Source organism: Pseudorca crassidens, chromosome 10 (genome assembly GCF_039906515.1).
Source record: "Pseudorca crassidens isolate mPseCra1 chromosome 10, mPseCra1.hap1, whole genome shotgun sequence".
Classification (NCBI taxonomy): domain Eukaryota; kingdom Metazoa; phylum Chordata; class Mammalia; order Artiodactyla; family Delphinidae; genus Pseudorca; species Pseudorca crassidens.
In genome coordinates, this window is record NC_090305.1 from 80,084,047 (window position 1) to 80,101,075 (window position 17,029).

The 17,029-nt window shown below is 36.5% G+C and overlaps 1 protein-coding gene and 1 long non-coding RNA gene across 7 annotated transcripts in view; one reads left to right on the top strand and one right to left on the bottom strand.

Moving 5' to 3' along the window:
* Positions 1-4,535, top strand: part of PTPRG (protein tyrosine phosphatase receptor type G) — a 725,670-nt gene extending 721,135 nt beyond the window's left edge. For all 6 annotated transcript variants that reach the window (XM_067755032.1, XM_067755034.1, XM_067755031.1 and 3 more), the window contains one exon: positions 1-4,535. In XM_067755032.1, coding sequence (XP_067611133.1) covers positions 1-147 — 147 coding nt within the window. In that variant the 3' untranslated portion in view covers positions 148-4,535.
* Positions 1,140-17,029, bottom strand: part of LOC137232608 (uncharacterized) — a 26,183-nt gene continuing 10,293 nt past the window's right edge. Inside the window, exon 2 of the long non-coding RNA XR_010947094.1 lies at positions 1,140-1,648. This is a non-coding gene — a long non-coding RNA (uncharacterized lncRNA). The remainder of the gene's footprint in view (positions 1,649-17,029) is intronic.

Here is a 17,029-nt window from a genome sequence, read left to right on the forward strand (position 1 = left end):
GAACAATACCAGTTTGTCTACAAAGCAATGCTCAGCTTGGTCAGCACTAAAGAAAATGGAAATGGTCCCATGACAGTGGACAAAAATGGTGCTGTTCTCATGGCAGATGAATCGGACCCTGCCGAGAGCATGGAATCTCTAGTGTGAGCAGAATCCTGAAAGGGCGCTTAATTTGTAAAACTTCTGAAGACTGAGAACTTTTTTGAGGCCTTTTTTTGCCAGACTCTACGTTATACAATAACCTGGTTACTTTTCTACACTGATAAAAAGTTTTGATATTTATTTTTTGCCATTTTATGTCTTAATGGTATCCTACTGAGCATTTGCACCTCTGTTCATTTCACACAGTGAAACGCGGTTTTACCTAGTTTGCACTATCTGATCAGTGTTACTGCCTATAATACTAAAGCAAACCCTGATGTGACATTCCGTGACAGCACACATGCTACTTTTTAATTCAGTACAGTGAAGGTCTTTGTTATGACAGTGAATCTTGGTTTTTTTAATTATTATTATTGTTGTTGCTAAAGCAGTTGCATTCTACTAGCAGGCAATGCTGTACTTTTCCTCAGTTCTCCTCTTCTGTTTTTTCAAGGCACTGTTCGATACTGTATGCCTTCTGCAGTTTAATGGAGTGGATGAGCACTGTTTTCTTTTAAAGACTAGCTGGTGTGGGGAAGCTACTCTGAAGGTCTATCAAACCTCATGGCCTTGAAACAGTTTCATTTATGATGGTGAAGATAGCCATTAAGAAATTAGAAGGTTTGAGTTGTTTCATGTGAACATCACTTATTAGTTACAAAGTTATATTCATAGCTTAAAAAGAATGCCCAATTGTGTCAAAATAAAAGATATCTCTGTATTACAGTTTTCACAGTAGCTATGTGGACAGTGTCTGTTGTTTCCATTTTGACTCTCTGAAATAGCTACACCCCAAAATCAGGGCCATCTTTTACCAAAGAGAGATGGCAATATTTTATATAACTCCAGTTATGAATCCCTTTAGTGAATCTCCATTAATGCTTCATGGTTTATAAAAGCATACCTCATGGCAGGTGGAATAATGAAAATCTTTGCAGGTGTGTAATTTTGAAACTAGTCCTCTAAAATATTCCTATTACTCCTATAGCAATCTAATAAAAAACTACCTATATAGCTAACATTCTTACATTCTTTTCTTTCCTTTTTTGTGCCAAATGTTTCATGATAAATCTCATAACTACATGCATTCTTCTACTTAGGATTAAACTGAAAATACTGTATTAGCAGAAGTCTTTGGGACTATCTAGATTCCCACACATGGATAAACCTGATTTGGAGAGAGAAAATTAGAATCTGGAGTGAAAGGTGATAGTGACATTTTCAAACAGTTTTTAAAAATAGGAGACAGCTTTGTATGCTTTTGTGTAGTTTAGCCTCAAGAACAGATAAAAAGAGACTGCTCATCATGACACAGAGCCCAAGGAAGTAGTTTCTTGGAGCCATATTCACCCTGCTGTACATCATGGGAAAATTAGGAGCATTAATAAGAAATTTCAGTTCAGTTATTTAGAAAAATAGGCTACTTACTGAGATCTGTTTCTTCGACTGCACATTTGCTCTTGAGGGATGGCTTCTGTCAGAAGTGAAACCATCACCAGAACTGGGCCTATTAAGAAGAAAAGGGTTTTGGTTATTTTTTATGTCAATAAACTTCAACCAAAAGTCCATACTGGCTATTATCATACCATCTGGATAGGCATTAAAACATTCATGATAATCAGCCTTAAGATTCTGTTTATCTTGAGTTGGGTTTCTATGAAGTTTGTCAGAGTGGACCTGAAGGAGCAAAGCTACTAAGGAGAGAGAGGCTACAGGACTAGCCCAGGATTTCTAAGACATAGGCCAGGTCAACGGAGTTTTCGTGAACTACATAACTTGCCAGGGTTCATCTCGTCTTTTCATCACATAGATTCAGCCACACAGAACAGTCCACTGTTCACGAACTGTGTGGGCTAGGTTGAGAAAAGATGTACAAGTGAGCCAAGTTTGCTAAGCTGCGTGTGCTAGAGGACACAGACACCTTTACCGCCCCTCTGCTCCCATCAGAGGTGACACAAGGAAGCTCTGCCTAACACTTAAGAAAAAAAGCTTTAACACAGGAACACTACAGTTGCCGGCTGGCTGAGGGAAATCAGTAAGGGAAAGGTTTCACATCATGGCAAAAGCTGGATCATTTTACTCAATTAAGTAGGTTCCTCTAGTTGTACAGAGTATTGATATGAGCTAATTCTTCTCAGTAGATAGTACAGTGAACTTGACTTTCAGAAGTAACATTCAAGTTGGGGTTCATGGTCCCACTGTCATTTTTTCTTAACAAAAGTAAACACTGGTTACAAGACACATGGCAAGTATTCCCTTCTGTGCTATTACAGAGGGCTCAGTTCATGGAATGCATACCCTCCAATTCTGTGACCATCTCTTCCAGGGGTATCAGAATCATGATAAAAGAGAGAGAGCTAGTAAATACAATAGAAACATTACAAGGATGGCTTAGAAGTTCTCTGTGAGCAATTGTGTGTCTGTAGCGGTCTTGAACCAAAGTCTACAAATCCCGACACACTGAACTATAAGCAATTGCTATTTGCCCATCTTGCCAAAGTGGTGCAAACACACTTCACTGAGGATAGTTATATTCAGCCGTTCCTCACTTTGACCATGGAGTGTATCCTCACTATTATTCTTCATCTGTTATTGGCAAATATATGCTTGCGTCTTTCCAGAGGCAAAGATGGTGTTCTCTTTGAGACATAATAAGCACATCGCTTAACTACATAGCAAGGTTATTACCACTTGCACTCAGGAGGAAAGGAAATAGCTATTGCAAATTAATCTGTGCTATGTTATAAAAGTAAGCTTTTGGGAGTGTATGAATTTAGCTCTAGGTAAGCAGAATGCACACATCATTCAAAACTGAATTGCAAAGATCAGAACAAGTGGCCATGCTGGACATCAGAAAAAACACACCTTATTGCCATCAAGAGAACTCGTTCCTTCATCTAAAAGCCACAATATCATCTTTCATATTTAAAAAAAAAAGTTTCCTTCTGAAATTCAAGATGATTAAAATTAGGTGGATTGGTTTTCCTAATTTTTATGTCTTGGTGCTTTTAGAGTCTATTTCGAGTTGAAAAGTCCAGCAAGGTCAGAGAGGGTTATGGCATTTAAGGTCTGGCTGTTGCAGTTTTTAGCCCAGAGTGACATACTGAAATCAGCAAATAACCTTAATTACTTTATAATGACACAGCACAACTGCCTTGTTATGAATTTTTTCTTAAATGCATATACACTGTATTTAAAAATTAAAATATAGATACCAATTTACCAAAGATACATACTACTAATTCTAAGCAAAAAATTAAAAAAAGAAACCCAAACTCATCATAATTTAAGAAATAATAATCAAAATGTAGTTTGTCTTAAGAATTTAGCACGTATACTGGAAAATGCATTTTCAACTGCTATGTCCTAAAGTTTATGTTCAAATGGTGCCAGTGAATTTTTATATGAAGGGAAAATGCCTGCTTTTTTTTTTCAACAGCTGTAATTTCACTTACCCCTTTGCGCTTGCCCTTAGTTGCCACTTAACATACAATATTGGCTTTACTTATCTCTAGAAAGAAGGCATGCTACAAATAGGAAGGAATTGTAATAATATTTGGCCTCTACTTTGTCTTAGCTGTTAAACTGTTTTTAGTATTTTTGTTAAATATTTGCAAAGGGAAGCATTTTCTACAGAGGATAATTAATTTCAAGAAAAATATCTTGAGTTTTAAGAAATAAACATCTCCAGAAAAGGAGACAGCCGATTTTATAAAATGTCGCAACTCTCCAACATTTGGGGTAGTGACTCCTTTTTTGTTAGGACATTTGAAACTAGAAAGCAGCCATTGTTTCTAAAAAAAAAAAAATTCAGCCTTCATGTTGATTCATGTCTCTTTCACTTCATTTTGAAATAGCTAAAATCATTAAAACTGTAAATATTTTGTTGCTTGGATAAGCATCTTCTGAGAACTTTGTATCTATGGTATATAATCATAGAATTTTATATTTTCATATAAAGCTAATTTTTTTCTAGTTTCAACTCTGTCATAGTTTTTTTGTTTTTTTTTTTTTCCTTTGTGGTGGATAATGTGAATTCAACTTTCTGTGTATTGAAGTAGCAAGAACCATCTTTGCATTCCAAAAGAATCCAACATGTGTTATTTCTTTGAGGAAGTGATTGTGAAAGTTGGGTTTTCTTTTTTAATTTCATTGACCATTTGTGCAATAGGAATTAGACATAATTAGTCACTGAATACAGTCGTTGCATTGACCCATTTGGAAAAAGTGGTTTTTTTGGTTTTTTGGTTTTTTAATTTGTTCGGGGGGTTTTGTAACCTGAAATTTTTCCCTTTTTTCTTCTGTTTAAAACTATATCAAATCATTCTATTATAGTGTTATTTAATATGTAAATTGTATTGCTATACATAAAATAAAGTATGGTTTTTGATGTATTCATTAGTGCTGAGCATTTCTATGAAAATATCTATATCCAATAAAATCAGATTACTCATTTCTCTTAATAGATCACATTTATACCCACAGACCCTTGGTCTTCGTTTTCATGGTAGTAAAATGATTATTAGGAGCCATTTTACATAGGCAGAAAACCAGAAGTGTCTTTTCTAAGTTCCTCCTGCTTTAAAGAGTAAACAGTGACAACACTGTAACTGCACGTTGAGTCAAACTTTATTCGCTTTATCAGTCTGCTGCTAAGTTATAAGTAGAATTATTATTTTCTCCAGTGTATCAACTAGATTTGTAGCAAGTTCTCCCTCTTAATTTTTACTGTGTAGGATGAAGGATATCTCTTGGGAAGACTTCGGGAGAATCTATGAAATACATATATAGGATTGCTACGATTGCTTCTACTTATGAGGAATTTTGCCATTTCCAAACAGGAGTCCCAAACTTGGCAGCTTGGGGCCACCCTTATCTCTGAACTTTTAGAGGCCGCACATCAGGAATTCAGCTCTCATTATCAGGGCTCCAGTTTTTCTTTCCACAAAGATAAAGAACTGATAGTTCATTCTCCATAACTAACTGGGAATTTAAGAAACAGTGTATTAAACTTTTCCAGTGGTATCTAGAAGAAAGACCAACTCACCACAAAAGAATGAATCTCTCTAATTACATAACACTAGTCTTCCTCACATTACACCCATGGGGACTCAATACTCTGTATCACAGAGTACACAAGAGGTCACAAATTGATCATATCCACTCTACAGATACCTTTAGGCCATAATTTTAAAAAGTCTTCTTAGTTGCCAACATGTCAAAAAACAAAAAACTTTTTCGTTAAGATTCAGATTTCAAGCTTTTTTCAAAAATTTTGGTGGTGTTACACCACCAGGCTCCTGTTCTCACGTGGGCGCAACAAGCTGGAGAGCAGTAGCTGTTGACCCTTTTAGGTGATGCATGTACTCTCCAATTCACCAGAGTCTACATCTGTCCCATTACATTATGTCTGCCCATCGTCAGTCTAACTTGCCTGGATCCTACGAGCAGTTGCATACAAATTTTAAGACTGTCTACCATCTCAGGCTGCTAAACCATCAACCAAAAGCAGCAGTAAAAGTATTTATACTCATCTTCCATCATTAAAATACTAGGAAGCCAGCATAGGGTAAAGGGGGATTCTAAGAAACAGGACTTATGACTGTTCAAAATAATTAACAAGTCAGTTCTCTACTCCATGGCTTTTACTGTCCAGGATATAACTCTAGACAAGGAAACCCCATTTCTGCTACCACGAATGGGGCAAAGAAACAAGGGTGCAAAAGCCACTGGTCCAAAACCCCATTTTCTAACAGTTAATTTAGACTGTTGAGAACATTAAGATTTAGAAACAAGTCACTACTAACCATGCCTGGATTCGGAGACAGGATTAAAAACACTGGTTTTATATTTCTGCCTGCGTTGGTGAAACAGCATAAAGGAACTAGAAAACGATAGGAACTAGAAGTTGGGAACCAACAAGGTAAAATTGGCTTTTGTGATCATGAAGTTTGGCAGCGAAGATAGACCCGCAGTTTATGTGAATCTAACAATTATATTATGTTGCTCAAAAATTGAAAAATAGGAAGTTAACTTTATGTGATTTGTGGTCATTTGAAATCATTTGACTTTTATAGATACTGGCCTATTATCACCAACTTAGAAAAACTGGACTCAAGGCACCACTATCATCTCACTTTGGTGCTTCACTCTGACTATAAAACTTCTTGAAAGAGTTGTCTATACTCACAAGATCCATTTCTGTCTTCCATTCTCTCCACCTGTTTAACTTGGGGTTCCATCATCATCATCCCACAGCTCTTATCAAGTTCTCCAAATACCTTGTTCTTTAACCTCAACTCCACTAATTTGTCAGCAATTGACCACACCACTTTCTTCTTTCAGGAGTCAACAAATATTTACATAGCAACCACTAGGTACCAGGAAGTGTTCTAGGTGCTAGGGATAAGTAAAGTCGTTCACAAAATAAAGTCCTTGACCTCATGGAACTTACAGTTGATAGACAACAGATACATAAGCAATATTTAATACAATGTCAGGTAAAAGGGCAAAGAAGAAAACTAAATCGGAGAGGGGGACAGAGAGTAACGGGAGGATGATAGATAAAGTGGTCAAGCCTATCTACTGAGCAAAAATACAAAGTTTAAACATTGAAACATCTCTTTTTCCCTATGATTTTCCTTTTAATGTTTCTCTTACCTCATTGGTAAAGAAGGTTCTGAGAACTACCTGGGGTCTGAGAAATGTGGCTCCTTTAGGTACTTTTGGAGAGTGAAAATTACTCAGGGTTTAAAGGTAGGATTTTTTTCTCCTTCCTCATTATCTGTTATTTTTCAAGTCTCCATTGTTGGATTCACTTCATATTTTCAGCCTCTAAATGCTGGCCTGCCCCAGGCGTCTGTTAAAGTAGCCCTTTTTTGCCATTTATAGCCCTGCTCCCAAATAATTCCATCCAATCCACGGAATTAAATGCTTCCTATATGCCAATAACTACCAAGGTATATCTCTAATCCCAGCCAATACCCATGACTCCAGATTAATATCCAACTGATTATTTAACATCTTCATTTGTACATCTAATAATGATCCTAAATTTAACATGACAAAAGCACAACTCTGATTTCCCCCTAAACTGCTCCTTCCCCACGGTTCTACCATCTAAGTATCAATAAACAGCAGTAGCATCTACTCAGGTAATCATGCTAAAAACTAGTTATCGGGATCTCTATATTTCCTGCCATTTAGTAAGAAACAATCCAATTCTAAACATAGAAAAAATAGCTGAACAGACACTTCATTAAAGAAGATACACAGATGGCAAGTGAACACATAAAAAGATGCTTCATATTATTAGTCATCAAGTAAATATAAAATAAAACCACAATGTAATACACTTATTAGATTCACTGAACTTGAAGAAAGGTTAATAGATGTGACCCAAAATGAAATGCAAACAGAAAAAGCAAACAAAAACACCACAGAGAATCCAAGTACTGTGGGCAATACCAAACAATATAAATACATATAATTGAAATTCCAAAAGGAGAAGGGAGGAAGAGGCTGGAAAAATATTTCAGGAAATAATGGACTAGATTTTCCAATATTCATGACACCAAATAACAGATTCAAACGGCTTAGAGAACACCAAGCAGGATGAATTAAATTTAAAAAAATCACACCTAGGCATATCATATTCAAATTGCTGAAAACCAAAGTTAAAGAACAACAACAACACACACATTACTTAAAAGGAAGGAAGGAAAGAATTACAGCAGAATTCATGTTAGAAACCATGCAAATCATAAGACAAGAGAGTGACAAATGTGAAGTGTTGAGGAAAAAAAAACCTGTCAACCCAGAATTCTATATCCAGTAAATAGGTTACTCTTCCAAAATGATTTAAGTAAAGGGGTAAAACATATTTTCTATTTAGAGCCACACTCTTACAAGCTATTTTTATTTTCTAAATATAAGTCAATACTTGGTAGAGGCAGTTTTTTCCTGGTGATGTTCCATAAATCTGATTTAATGAGAGCGTAATTTGGAGTTGTTAATGTATTTTGTTTAGGGAAAAGTTTAGAAGATTAGTACAATCCCTATGTAAAATTACTGAGTGAAAACTGAGCTCAAGTTAGCAGAGGGAATGCTATTACATTATACTTTTCTTTTGCCATTAAGATTAGGTTGCTTTGTTGAAGAGTCCAGTAGACCACAGAAAACTACATTCAGATTCACATCCACATTATGCATCAAGAGAAATAAAAATCAAAAAGGCAAGATTAAATTTATTATTAGAGAATAACCAGTGTGTCTTCAAAAACACACTTTGGCTGAGCGTCCAAAGAAATCAAAGTACATTGTGGACTTTGCATCATTCAGGCTATGTGCAAGCCACATGAGCAAAAAGGACAAAAGAGCATATGTTTATTCGAAGAATATTTTTAGAGATGCAAGTATATAGCTCTGTTAATAAATCTCCCTTAAAACACAACCAAGTTAACCTTGTCTATCCTCGGAACATTCAAAAGTTCTTTCTAAATCACATCAAATGTCAACTCTTGACTTTAAAGATGTCATCATTCCTCCCTTTGGTACTACCTTTAACCGACCTTATATTTCTTCTTCTCTTCAACTCGCACCTTTGCTCTATCCATGTCCAATCTATTCACTCACTGACCCACAGAATATTTCATTCTTACACTTAGACATTTATCCCTGTCACTCCTCTTACTTCACTCCTACCCAATGCTCAGATGATGACTTTCTCCTGGAAACTCTTTCTGACTAGTTAACCTATAACTTTTAATAGAAAGCTGAACCACTTTGTTCATGTACTCTTGCTATGACAACGTATCCTAAATCTGTTCTTTATCTTGTTAAGCAGGAGTTGTTCCTGAAAAGTTAAAGGTGGGGAGGGGAGGGTATGTGAAGAATGAGGCCATGAGATATGTGTTACCCTATAAGGAGAAACCAGCATTAAAAGATAAAATAGCCAAGTGGTGTCCTTTAACATTATCAGCTGACAGGTAAAATATACAAAAATATATACAGACCTAAAGAGCTAAATAATAATACATGACAGTTTATCATTAGGTCCCAAATAAATTAGTATGATTAGCATAAATAAGTGACACAGGAGTTCACAGCAAAAGTTCAAGAAGGAAAAATACTTCAGTTGAACCTTGAAAGATAGGTAGATTTTAAGTGGCAAAATAGGTAATGAGGACATTCTGTTCATGTAAATGTTGGGAAAAATCCTGCATAAACAAAATTTTCATCTTAAAAAATGAGAAGAACTTGGAAAAGGAGGATGAGGTCTGTACCATGGAAGACCTTAAATATGAAGCTAAGGAGTTTGGACTTTGTCAGAAAGTGAGAGCCCTTTACAATGTAGGTACATCAGTAATGTTACTGCCATCTCGGAAAATGAATGGAGGCACAGACTGAGAAGACAGAAGAAATGTTTAACACAGAGCCAGAAGGTTTAAAGAACAAACAAACAGAAATTAACAATACAATAACTAAAATGAAAAATACACTAGAAGGAAACAATAGCAGAATAAAAGAGGCAGAAAAATGAATAAGAGAGCTGGAAGACAGAGTGGTGGAAATCACTGCTGCAGAACAGAATAAAGAATGAAAAGGAAATGAGGACAGTCTCAGAGACATCTGGGGCAACATTAAATGCACCAACATTCACATTATAGGGGTCCCAGAAGAAGAAGAGAGACAGAAAGGGCCTGAGAAAATATTTGAAGAGTATATAGCTGAAAAACTTCCCTAACATGTGAAAGGAAACACTCACTCAAGTCCAGGAAACGCAGAGAGTCTCATACAAGATAAACCAAGGAGGAACATGCTGAGACACAGATTAATCAAACTGACAAAAATTACAGACAAAGAAAAAATATTAAAAACAACAAGGGAAAAGCAACAAATAACGTACAAGGGAATCCCCATAAGGTTATCAGCAGATTTTTCAGCAGAAACTCTACAAGCTAGAAGGGCGTGGCATGATATATTTAAAGTGATGAAAAGGAAAAACCTACAACCAAGAATACTCTACCCAGCAAGGCTCTTGTTGAGATTTGATGGAGAAATCAAAAGCCTGATAATCAAAAGCTAAGAAAATTCAGCACCACCAAACCAGCTTTACAACAAATCCTAAAAGAACTTCTCTAGGAGAAAAGAAAAGGCCACAGGGCTTCCCTGGTGGCACAGTGGTTGAGAGTCTGCCTGCCGATGCAGGGGACACGGGTTTGTGCCCCGGTCTGGGAAGATCCCACATGCCGTGCAGCGGCTAGACCCGTGAGCCATTGCCCTTGAGCCTGCGGGTCAGGAGCCTGTGCTCCGCAACAGGAGAGGCCACAACAGTGAGAGGCCCACATACCGAAAAAAAAAAAAGAAAAGGCCACAACTAGAAACAAGAAAATTACAAATGGGAAAGCTCACTGTTAAAGGCAAACATAAAGTAAAGGTGGGAAATCATCCACACACAAATATGATATCAAAACTAGAAATTGCGAGAAAAGGAGAGTACAAATGTAGGATATTGGAAATACACTGGAAATCAAGAGACCAGCAACTTAAAACAACCTCGCATATATATATAGACTGCTATATCAAAACCTCATGGGAACTGCAAACCAAAAATCTACAATAGATAACACAAAAAAAGAAAAATAACAATCCAAACACAATACTAAAGATAGTCATCAAATCACAAGAGAACAAAAGAGGAAGAGGAGAAAAAAGACCTACGAAAACAAATCCAAAACAGTTAATAAAATGGCAATAAGAAGATACATATTGATAACTACCTCAAATGTAAATGGATTAAATGCTCCAACCAAAAGACACAAACTGGATGAATGGATACAAAAACAAGACCCATGGGGCTTCCCTGGTGGTGCAGTGGTTGAGGGTCTGCCTGCCGATGCAGGGGATGCAGGTTCGTGCCCCGGTCTGGGAGGATCCCACATGCTGCCGAGTGGCTGGGCCTGTGAGCCATGGCCGCTGGGCCTGCGCGTCCGGAGCCTGTGCTCTGCAATGGGAGAGGCCACAACAGTGAGAGGCCTGTGTACCGCAAAAAAAAAAAAAAAAAAAAACAAGACCCATGTATATGCTGTCTACAAGAGACCCACTTCAGATCTAGGGACACACACAGACTAAAGTGAGGGGAGATCAAAAGAAACTGAAACTGAAAATCAAAAGAAAGCTGGAGTAGTAATACTCATATCAGACAAAATAGACTTTAAAATAAAGACTGTTACAAAAGACAAAGACAGATACTACATAATGTTTAATGGAAACAATCCAAGAAGAAGATATAACAATTATAAATGTATATGCACTCAACATAGGAGCACCTCAATATAAAAGGCAAATGCTAACAGCCATAATAGGAGAAATCAATAATAACAGTGGGGGACCTTAACACCCCACATTCATCAATAGACAGATCATCCAGTAAGAAAATCCATAAGGAAACACAGGGCTCAAATGACACATTAGATCAGATGGACTTAATTGATATTTACAGAACATTCCATTTGAAAGGAGCAGAATACACTTTCTTCTCCAGTGCACATGGAACATTCTCCAGAAATAGATCACATCCTGGGCCACATATCGAGTCTCAGTAAATTTAAGAAAACTGAAATCATATCAAGCATCTTTTCCAACCACAATGCTATGAGATTAGAAATCAATTACAGGGGGAAAAAAATGTAAAAATCACAAACATGTGGAGGCTCAATAATATGTTACTAAACAACCAACAAGTCACTGAAGAAATCAAAGAGGAAAAAAAAAAAAAAAAGCCTAGAGACAAATGACAACAATAACAAGATGATCCAAAACCTATGGGACGCAGCAAAAGCAGTTCTGAGAGGGAAGTTTGTAGCAATACAATCTTACCTCAGGAAACAAGAAAAATCTCAAATAAACAACTTAAACTTACACCTAAAGCAACTAGAGAGAGAACAAAGCCCAAAGCTAGTAGAAGGAAAGAAATCATAAAGATCATAGTAGCAGTAAATGAAATAGAGATGATGAAAACAACAGAAAAGATCAAGGAAACTAAAAGCTGATTCTTTGAAAAGATAAACAAAATTGATAAACCTTTAGTCAGACTTATCAGGAAAAAAAGGGATAAATCAATAAAATTAGAAATGGAAAAGAAGAACAATGGACACCACAGAAATACAAAGGATCATAAGAGACTACTACAAACAACTATATGCCAATAAAATGGACACCCTAGAAGAAATGGAAAAATTCTTAGAAAGATACAAACTTCCAAGACTGAACCAGGAAGAAATAGAGAATATGAACAGACCAACCACAAGTACTGAAATTCAAACTGTGATTTTAAAACTTCCAACAAACAAAAGTCCAGGACCAGAAGGTCTCACAGGCACATTCTTTCAAACATTTAGAGAAGAGTTAACACCGGTCTTTCAGAAACTCTTCCAAAAAATTGCAGAGGAAGGAACACTCTCAAGCTCATTCTATGAGACCACCATCACCCTGATACCAGAGCCAGACAAAAATATCAGAAAAGAAGAAAATTACAGGCCACTATCACCGATGAACATCGATACAAAACTACTCAACAAAATACTAGCAAACTGAATCAAAAAACACATTAAAAGGATAATATACCATGATCAAGTGGGCTTTATCTGAGGAATGTTAGGATTTTCAAAATATGCAAATAAATCAATGTGACACACCACATTAACAAACTGAAGGATAAAAACCATATGATCATCTCAATAGATGCAGCAAAAGCTTTTGGCAAAATTCAACACCTATTTATGATAAAAACTCTCCAGAGAGTGGGCACAGAGGGAACCTACCTCAACATAATAAAGGCCATATATGACAAACCCACAGCGAACATCATCCTCAAGGGTGAAAAGCTGAAAGCATTCCCTCTAAGATCAGGAAAAAGGCAAGGATGTCCACTTTTGCCACTTTTATTCAACATAGTTTTGGAAGTCCTAGCCACGGCATTCGGAGAAGAAAAAGAAATAAAAGGAATCCAAATTGGAAAAGAAGAAGTGAAAGTGTCACTCTCTGCAGATGACATGACACCATACATAGAAAATCCTAAAGATGCTGTCAGAAAACTATGAGAGTTCATCAATGAATTTGGTAAAGCTGCAGGATACAAAATTAATACACAGAAATCTCTTGCATTCCTCTACCCTAACAATGGAAAATCAGAAAGAGATATTAAGGAAACAATCCCATTTACCATCACGTCAAAAAGAATAAAATACCTAGGAATAAACCTGCCTAAGGAGACAAAAGACCTGTACTCAGAAAACTGTAAGATACTGATGAAAGACATCAAAGATGACACAAATAGATGGAGAGATATACCATGTTCTTGGATTGGAGGAATCAGTAATGTCAAAATATATTACCCCAAACAATCTACAAATTCAATGCAACCCCTATCAAATTACCAATGGCATTTTTCCACAGAATTAGAACAAAAAAAAATCTTAAAAGTTGTATGGAATCACAAAAGACCCCAAATAACCAAAGCAATCTTGAGAAAGAAAAATGGAGCTGGAGGAATCAGGCTCTGTGACTTCAGACTATACTACAAAGCTACAGTCATCAAAACAGTATGGTACTGGCATAAAAACTGAAATATAGATCAATGGAACAGGATAGAAAGTCCAGAGATAAACTCATGCACCTATGGTTACCTAATCTATGACAAAGGAGGCAAGAATATACAATGGAGAAAAGACAGTCTCTTCAGTGAGTGGTGCTGGGAAAGTTGGAAAACTACATGTAAAAGAATGAAAGTAGAACACTCCCTAACACCATACACAAAAACTCAAAATGAATAAAGACCTAAATGTAAGGCCAGATACTATAAATCTCTTAAAGGAAAACATAGGCAAAACACTCTCTGACATAAATCACAGCAATATCTTTTTTGATCCACCTCCTAGCGTAATGGAAATAAAAACAAAAATAAACAAACAGGACCTAATGAAACTTCAAAGCTTTTGCACAGCAAAGGAAACCATAAGCAAAACGAAACGACTACCCTCAGAATGGGAGAAAATATTTGCAAATGAAGCGACCGACAAGGCATTAATCTCCAAAATATACAAGAAGCTCATGCAGCTCAATATCAAAAAAACAAACAACCCAATCCAAAAATGGGCAGAAGACCTAAATAGACATTTCTCCAAAGAAGATATACAGATTGCCAACAAACACATGAAAGGATGCTCAACATCACTAATCATTAGAGAAATGCAAATCAAAACTACAGTGAGGTATCACCTCACACCACTCAGAATGGCCATCACCAAAATGTCTACAGACAATAAGTGCTGGAGAGGGTATGGAGAAAAGGGAACCCTCCTACACTGTTGGCGGGAATATAAACTGGTACAACGATTATGGAGAACAGTATGGAGGTTCCTTAAGAAACTAAGAAACTAAAAACAGATGATCCAGCAATCCCACTCCTGGGCATATATTCCGAGAAAACCATAATTAGAAAAGATACATGCAACCTAATGTTCATTGCAGCACTATTTACAATAGTCAAGACATGGAAGCAACCTAAATGTCCATCAACAGAGGAATGGATAAAGAAGCTGTGATACATATATACAATGGAATATTACTCACCCATAAAAAGAATGAAATAATGCCATTTGCAGCAACATGGATGGACCTAGAGATTATCATACTAAGTAAGTCAGACAGAGCAAGACAAATATATGATATCACTCATATGTGGAATCTAATTTTTAAAATGATACAAATGAACTTATTTACAAAACAGAAAAAGACTCAGATTTCGAAAACAAACTTATGGTTACCAAAGGGGTAACGTTGCGGGAGAGGGACAAATTAGGAGCTTGGGATTAACATCCACACACTACTATATATGGGATAATCAACAAGGACCTACTATATAGCACAGGGAACTCTACTCAATATTCTTTAATAACCTATATGGGTAAAGAATCTGAGAAAGAATGGATATATGTATAACTGAATCACTTTGCTGTACACCTGAAACTAACACAACATTTTAAATCAAGTATACTCCAATGAAATTTTTTAATTAAAAATAATAAAAAGAAAAAAACCCAGACAAATAACAAAAAAATAATATTACTGCCAAAGAAAGATTACGAAACAGACTATTTTTCTGAGTCAAGTCAGTTTTCTCTATTTTTTTCATGAAAACATATTCTGAAAGACAGAACAGAATATTCTTGCACAGCTTTGGATAAGGCTCACTCTACTTAAAAGTGTCCCTAGGGGGCTTCCCTGGTGGCGCAGTGGTTGAGAGTCCGCCTGCCGATGCAGGGGACATGGGTTCGTGCCCCGGTCCGGGAAGATCCCACATGCCGCGGAGTGGCTGGGCCCGTGAGCCATGGCCGCTGAGCCTGCGCTCCACAACGGGAGAGGTCACAGCAATGAGAGGCCCGCGTACTGCAAAAAAAAAAAAAAAAAGTGTCCCTAGGAATGACTGCAAAATTTAAATACAAATAGTACTACCCTCTTTTTAACAGTGAGTCAGAAATAACTGAATTTTTTTTTCATTCATCTAGGGATTAAAGAGTATTATAATTTTGTGCTTTCAGGAAACACCTCGAAGTCCAATATAGTTGTTAATTCCACTCTCCTAGGAAACTTTGTGGGTTTAAAAACATTTTAAAAGTAAGGTTAGATTACTTACTTATCACTGACTTTTGAGAATTAATTTTTAGAAGTTTCAGAATGAAAAGTGGATACTCGGTTCTTTGGAGTCTAAAAAGCATGGGGAAAAAAAATTTTTAATAAATAAATAAATAATAAAAATCATGGGAAAATTAGTTCACAAAGCCTAATAAAAAATAAAAAGCTCAGGATACTATTTTAAGATTTATTGTAAAAAATTTACCTTTATTTGCACATTAAATAAATGTGTATCTTTATTCACATACTAAATGAGTTTATCAGTCTTTTCAGGTCATTATTTCAGCGATGAGAGAAAATATTATCTTTGAAAAGATGTGAACTGGAAATTCAAAGAATAAATCAGAACTAAAATACACCAGAGCCTTGCTATCAAGGAAACCTTAGTCCATGAGACAGAACCATGTCCTAAATTACACAATTTATAATAAGGTTTTCTACCACATGTAACAAGACTACGTGTGATACAGTCTAATAAAATAGATCTGCTTTACCATGAATGACACTCAAAAATGAAAATCTTATATGTCACAGTGTCTATCAATTCTGAAAGCACTTTCATATGCGTTATTTCATTTGGCCCTCACAAGTATCCTGTGAAGTCGAGAAAGAAGGTAATATTTCCCTTTCTGGCCAGTGATGAAACTGAGCTCTTAAGTAGGAAATCCGGAGCTAGAATCCACGTGTTCTAACGCGGCAACATGGCCATTTCAACACACTGCCTCTCTATCAAATATCAGTGCAAGGTTCCGGGGCATTTCAGTTGTAAAGGTCAAACTTTTTAGGTTTATTCACAACATAAACTGGGTTAAAATTTCTATAACATCTGGGATAAGAAGATGAGTTGACTACTTTTATATTTCTTTTTCTATACCTGTTATGTTTAAGGTTGACCTACTCTTACTCAAGGTAGAAAATTTTTTTAATTTTCTTTTTATTTATTTATTTATTTGGTTGCACCAGGTCTTAGTTGCAGCAGGCAGACTCCTTAGTTGCAGCAGGTGAGTTCCTTAGTTGCAACTTGCCAGCTCCTTAGTTGCGGCATGCAGGCTCTTTAGATGTGGCATGAGAACACTCAGTTGCAGCATGCACGTGGGATCTAGTTCCCCCACCAGGGATGAAACCCCAGCCCCCTGCACTGGGAGCATGGAGTCTTATCCACTACACCACCAGCGAAGTCCCGAGGTAGAAA